At 48.8% G+C, this 6,528-nt stretch overlaps 1 protein-coding gene across 1 annotated transcript; it reads left to right on the forward strand.

Annotated features, from left to right (window-relative positions):
- Window positions 1-1,215: 1,215 nt before the first annotated feature.
- Window positions 1,216-5,593, forward strand: TUBB (tubulin beta class I). Its single transcript, XM_054569043.1, has 4 exons — window positions 1,216-1,490; window positions 2,793-2,901; window positions 3,152-3,262; window positions 3,545-5,593. The coding sequence occupies exons 1-4, from the start codon at window positions 1,434-1,436 to the stop codon at window positions 4,600-4,602; spliced, it is 1,335 nt and encodes a 444-aa protein (XP_054425018.1). The 5' UTR covers window positions 1,216-1,433; the 3' UTR covers window positions 4,603-5,593.
- Window positions 5,594-6,528: the final 935 nt, after the last annotated feature.

A 6,528-nucleotide genomic window follows, 5' to 3' on the forward strand; every position in this document is an offset into this window, starting at 1 on the left:
TGAGCCACACCAGCCAGGGCCTACTGTTCTTTTATAAGATGACTGAGAAATGTATATTGAATCCACTGTGAACTAACAATGAAGATCTCTATATGTCCTCTATTGTAGTGCTTTCCACACTCCGTTGTTCATATAGTTTTCACCAAACTGCAAGGTCCTGGAGGCCAGGGAGCTAATTCATAATCATTTCTGTATCCCTAGTTCCTGTTTGAAGGACACTGAGTATCTATCAAGTGAATTAATCCCGGAGAAAAGCATGCCACTTTGATTTGAGCCCATCCCCTTTTCTCCCATGAATACCCCCTCTCCCATTTTAACTAAATGAGGCTCTTGAAAGGCTGCAATTGCCAGCCACTAAGTCAGTGAAATCAGCGAACTGAAAAACTACTAACTTTATCAAAGTGTCTGAAGGCAGGTTGGAAAGGCAATGAAATTCTAGCAGGCACCTCATTCCATAGTTTTCAGTTTGACAAAACCACAGATTCTTCAACGCTGCTCTAAGACCCAGATCTCCTACAGGGACCGAGACTTCTGGCTTCGGAGATCCCAGATACCAACTTCTCTAAACCATTCCGTCTATTCTTTGAACATACCTTCCAGACAATTACATCTCTATCCTGCAAAGCCCTTGCTGCAATTTTATTTCTTTCTAAATATTATCATTAGAAAACTCTCAAGGAAATAGCAGGAAGGCAATCCCCTCCTTCTTCCTAGGTATCCGGGGAAGCAGCGGCTTCCGTCACCAAAGGGCCAGCTGTTAGATAGCAAAAGTGGGTGCCGCGTTTCTCCCCAGTTTTCGTTGAGCTAAGTAGTCCAGTGTTCCCAAGAGCTACCGGAGCGGGGAGCTTTCAGGGTGTGGCCACCTCACCTTCCAACGCCTGGCACCCTAGGGTTCCCAATTACTGTAACCCCGAAAACGAGTCCCTTTTTGCATTTAAAAAAAAAACCAAAACAGCTCAGGATTAGAGGAAAGTTATCTTGGGCAAGGTCATTTTCATAAAACGCCAAAAACCAAAACCCAGAATCCGCCCATTCCTCCCTTCATTCTTGCAGAGTGTTCAACAATGGAGGACTACGACTCCCAGAGAGGACTGCGCTAGTTCACCCGAGCAGAGACCAATAGACGGCGGCTACCTGACCGGCGTCGACTAATCAGGACCAGCCTCACTGAGGCTTTGTCTCGGAGCGCGGCGCGGGCCAGTCTCCCGCCTCCCGGCCGGCGCACGCGCGCCCCGCCCTGCTCGCCTTTCCTCCCGCGCCCTGCCCTCTCCTTTCTCCCTCTCAGAACCTTCCTGCTGCTGCCTTCGGACCTCGCTGCTCTAGCCTCTGGGGCACGTCCCATTCTACCAGCCTGTGAGCAGCAGCGGAGAAAAAAATTACATATTTCCTTGCCCCATTTATTTTGAGGCGAGCAAAAATTTTTAATTTTAACCATGAGGGAAATCGTGCACATCCAGGCGGGCCAGTGTGGCAACCAGATCGGTGCCAAGGTAAGGATTTTAAACCTCTTTGAACTGTATTACTTTTTGAAAAGAACACCCAGATAAACTATGACGAATGGTTGCGGGCTGTTTGCACTCTTCAACCTTAACCAAACTTTACCAAAAAGAAGTTTTATATGGATAATACACAATTGTAGCCAGAATTTGATTTTGAAAAGTGGAGAATTAATTTTCTTGGCAGAGGCATTTTGGGGAAGTTATCCAAAGCACCCTTGAGGTTTGTGGGGGGCGGGAAATCGAGGTTCTGATAGTTTTACTTAAAGGGAGTCTCCTAACGGTCTGAGGAGGGAGATCCCGAAACCGGCCGATACAAAGCGAGGCGAGGTTGCTACATGTGGATCCCCCTTGGCGGGGAGTCCTGGGCCAAGCCAGTGGGGGAAGGGGCGAGGGTGAGGGAGCAGCTGCAGAGCCTGGCTCTGAAGCTGGGGACGCGGTGCGCCAGGGTGGGGGGCACTGCGCGTTACTTCCACATAGACCAAGGGTGTCCGCTCGATCCCGTTATGCCTGAGTGGCGGGCCCATAGTTTTTCGTGGATGGAAAGCTAATTAATTAGCTGGATTTGTTTTGCTGCCATTATTTCCCCTTAAAGGGCTTGAATAAGATAGAAAAAGGGGGGGGTCTTCTTCTTTAAAGGGTCTCTCGTGACTAATGGTAGGAGAAAAGAGAATCCTCATTTAAAGCAAGAAGAGAGGGAAAGCTACCTACCTAGCCAAGGGATAAAATTCCAGGGCGAAGGTTCCCCCCCATCACGCGCGCGGCTACAGTGTAACGGGGGAGGAAGTGTGGCTGCTACGTTGTAGCAGAGCGGCAGGGCCCTGCGGGCGACTAGGGGGCGCGCTAGCTCGAGCTAGGCCCGGCTTCCCCCCTCCCCCACTCCCTTGATTTCGCGCCTTGGCCCCGCCCATGCAACGAAGCCTCCCTTTTGTCTGAGGCTTTGCGCGCGCTTGCGCTAAAGTGGCTGGAAGGCTCCGGGTGGGCGACTGCGGCAGCAGTTTCTACCCGCCCTTTCTGCGCAGCCTGGAGAGGCGGTGCCCTGGGTGGCAGGCGAGCCTTCCTAGTCAGGTCGGCCGCCTCAGCCCACCCCACCAGTGTCCGGGATCACCGGGCCCTCCCAGCTGGACATCATTTCACATCCCGAGTCGGCTTTCCCGGGGGTAGAGGTTTTTAGGGGAGGGGGCGTGGCAGGCAGATCGAGGGGATGCCAGACCCTAGAATAGTGTGTCTGGAGTGAAAGTGGAGGCAGGGCATAAGGGACCTGAACAGTGAGGATTCATCGCTTTTTCCCCACAGTTCTGGGAGGTGATCAGTGATGAGCATGGCATCGACCCCACTGGCACCTACCACGGGGACAGCGACCTGCAGCTGGATCGCATCTCCGTGTATTACAATGAAGCCACAGGTGAGAGGAGTTCTGGAAGATCAGGTCCCATCTCTCTTCTGCAGTCTTTTTCCATTCCTAGGGAACCCTCTCTCGGATGAATCCATCCTTTGCCTTTGGAGACCTTTATTTCTCACCATGGGGGGGCCAGACTAGGTCTGCTGCCACCTAGTGGTAGTTCCTGGAATAACAAATACGGGTTCCTGGTTGTGACCTAGTCCCAATTTATTTACCTTCTGCTAATTTTCACTCCTACTTTTCTTCCCTGCAGGTGGAAAATATGTTCCTCGTGCTATTTTGGTGGATCTAGAACCTGGCACCATGGACTCTGTTCGCTCAGGTCCTTTTGGCCAGATCTTCAGACCAGACAACTTTGTTTTTGGTAAGTTATATAATTTGTAGATAAGCATCATATTCAATTTAAACGTGTGCAAGAGGACAGCAAGAGTTAGAAAATGATTATGGTAACTGAGTTTTTATAGGGCCATGTTTTGAAATCTCAGAGAGTGGGGGGAGTTATATGGTAAACTGTGGGTGGGGGAATATATATCACAGGTGAGGAAGAAAATGAAGATACATCCATGAGTATTATTCCAAGAGTTGAAAGGTGATTGTGTATGTACCACACTTTGCTAATCAAGCTTACTTCCCAACCTCATTCCAGGTCAGTCTGGGGCAGGCAACAACTGGGCCAAGGGCCACTATACAGAGGGGGCCGAGCTGGTTGACTCAGTCCTGGATGTGGTACGGAAGGAGGCTGAAAGCTGTGACTGCCTACAGGGCTTCCAGCTGACCCACTCACTGGGTGGGGGCACAGGCTCTGGAATGGGCACTCTGCTCATCAGCAAGATCCGTGAAGAGTATCCTGACCGCATCATGAACACCTTCAGTGTGGTACCTTCACCCAAAGTATCTGATACCGTGGTTGAGCCATATAATGCCACTCTTTCTGTCCATCAGTTGGTAGAGAATACCGACGAAACCTACTGCATTGATAACGAGGCCCTTTATGACATTTGCTTCCGTACCCTCAAGCTGACCACGCCAACCTATGGGGACCTGAACCACCTTGTCTCAGCCACCATGAGTGGTGTCACCACCTGCCTCCGCTTCCCTGGCCAGCTCAATGCTGACCTTCGCAAGCTGGCAGTCAACATGGTCCCCTTCCCACGCCTCCACTTTTTCATGCCTGGCTTTGCCCCTCTAACTAGCCGTGGAAGCCAGCAGTATCGGGCTCTCACTGTACCTGAACTCACCCAGCAGGTATTTGATGCCAAGAATATGATGGCTGCTTGTGACCCCCGCCACGGTCGGTACCTCACTGTGGCTGCTGTTTTCCGTGGGCGGATGTCTATGAAGGAGGTGGATGAGCAGATGCTCAATGTGCAAAACAAGAATAGCAGCTACTTTGTGGAGTGGATCCCCAACAACGTCAAGACAGCTGTCTGTGACATCCCACCCCGTGGTCTGAAGATGGCAGTCACCTTCATTGGCAACAGCACAGCCATCCAGGAGCTGTTCAAACGTATCTCAGAGCAGTTCACGGCCATGTTCCGCCGGAAGGCCTTCCTGCACTGGTACACGGGCGAAGGCATGGACGAGATGGAGTTCACCGAGGCTGAAAGCAACATGAATGACCTCGTCTCAGAGTACCAGCAGTACCAGGATGCCACCGCAGAAGAGGAGGAGGATTTCGGTGAGGAGGCAGAAGAGGAGGCTTAAGGCCACACCCATCACTCAGTCTTCTCAGTTCCCTAATCTTCCATCCTCAACTGCCCCTTTATCTTCCCTCAGAATTTGCATCTTCTGCCTCTTTTATTCTTTTAGGGGTGTTCTAGAACAGTGTCTGGCACATAATAGGCACTCAATAAATATTTGTTGCTTGTTGAATGTCTCCTCTCTTTCCGCTTGGGAAACCTACATTTCTGCCATTTTGGGTAATCTTGTATTTCCTTGTGCCCATCTTCCCATCTGTCCAGTTAATATTCTCATCTGTTTTCAAGATAATTTTCTAAGCTGGGTCTCATCCAGATCCCATTTAGGACTCTGTGCTGAAAATACCATCCTAAGCCTGTGGGGTAGCCAAGGGGAAAGGAAATGACACCAACTCTAGCAGGTAGAAGTCCCTAAAAGGAACAGGTGGGGTTTCCCATTCTAGAGCAGTTTTGGAGAGTGGGATTCCCAAAGCAAGGAGTGTTGTTTCCATGTATCTTTCCCTGCTCCACCCTCAGCTTTGGGGAAGGTATGAACAGTATTACCTCAGTTTTCAGTCTCTTAATCTCTGTCCTGAGTTGTTTCCTTTGCAGGGGCCTGCTGCACTCTTGTCAAGTGGGATCCTTTCCTCTTTCACTTTATCTCTCACATTGAATTGGCTTCCTTTCTCTGGACAGAGGAAGTAAAGGGGGGAGAGTGACTAGCCTTTGTCCCTAAAGCCTCCAGAAAAGGCCCTCCCCATCTTGACCTTTTCTAACCCAAAGAGAAATAGCAGTCTGGTGCTCATGCACATAAGAGGTATGTTGTGCACCTAAGTGTTGGAGCCATTACCTGGAGGAGAGGGGACAGGACACCCTGCCTTTTGACAATGTTTCATTTCTTTTGCTGTTGCTCCCCACCTCCCCCATTCTATACTTCAAATTTGTTTTGTCTTGAACTTGCTTTTTTTTTCATATTGAAAAAATGACATTGCCCCAAGAGCCAAAAATAAATGGGAATTGAAAAAAAATTGCAAGATTTGTACTCATTTAGTTGACTTGTTCACTTACACATATACTGTATTCTGTTCTCCATGAATTGAGAATATCCTTAATAGTTAATGGAGCATCATGTCTTAATCCCTGTTACCCCCACCCTAACCAGTACCAGTCTTTTTTAAAGAGGGGAAGGGAGGAACATCAACTGGTTGCCCCTCTATGATCCTCAACTGGGGATCAAACCGAACCCACAACCTAGGCATGTGCCCTGACCAAGAACTGATTCCTAGACCCTTTGGTTTGCAGGACAATGCCCAACCAACTCAACCACTGGCTTGGACATCAGTACCAGCCTGAACTGAGATAGGGAGAGCTCAGATGCAGGATCTATGAGTCGAGGTGGAAGCATGGATATGAAATGATGCATATGTGGTTCCTAAACCAGCAACACCTTGTAACCTATAGAAATGCAGGTTCTCAGATCACATGCAATGCACTGAACCAAAACCAGGTTGGATCCCAGCATTCTTAGCTGCTCCAGAAGATTCTCATCAGTGCAGTTAGGCCACTATTGCTCCAACACTAATATATAGTACACCTAGGATTCCTCTGAGTTACAAGTATTTTGCTTTCTGTAACCATGTGGGTTTTCTCAGTCAATGTAGGAAAGACAATTAGAATGGAATGCCACACATGGTCCCATTCTAAACACAATGCTAATCTTACTATCATGCTTTCAAATTGCACAAAATGTCTCAAAGCTGTCCTGGAAATTTAAGTCCAATTTCCCTTGGCCATATTTTCAGTAATTCTGGGGACTAATGCAATTCTCACGAATCAGCATGTTTTCTGACTAAATCAACTTTGGGGGGAGAGGAATTCAATCTACAACTCTTAGCAGTGTACAAGTAACTCCAACTAAAAGCCTACTGGAAGGAGCAAGCTATATTCCAGCATT

The sequence above is a fragment of the Pteronotus mesoamericanus genome, unplaced genomic scaffold, assembly GCF_021234165.1.
Source record: "Pteronotus mesoamericanus isolate MK-2021 breed Mesoamerican mustached bat unplaced genomic scaffold, CSHL_Meso_final contig_20, whole genome shotgun sequence".
NCBI classification, from domain to species: Eukaryota; Metazoa; Chordata; class Mammalia; order Chiroptera; family Mormoopidae; genus Pteronotus; species Pteronotus mesoamericanus.

Bases quoted from the DNA above. Each gene is read 5' to 3' on its own strand.
- TUBB (XM_054569043.1), top strand. From the start codon at position 1,434: ATGAGGGAAATCGTGCACATCCAGGCGGGCCAGTGTGGCAACCAGATC. The intron at 1,491-2,792 runs GTAAGGATTTTA...TTTTCCCCACAG, and splicing joins GCAACCAGATCGGTGCCAAG to TTCTGGGAGGTGATCAGTGA. The intron at 3,263-3,544 runs GTAAGTTATATA...ACCTCATTCCAG, and splicing joins ACCAGACAACTTTGTTTTTG to GTCAGTCTGGGGCAGGCAAC.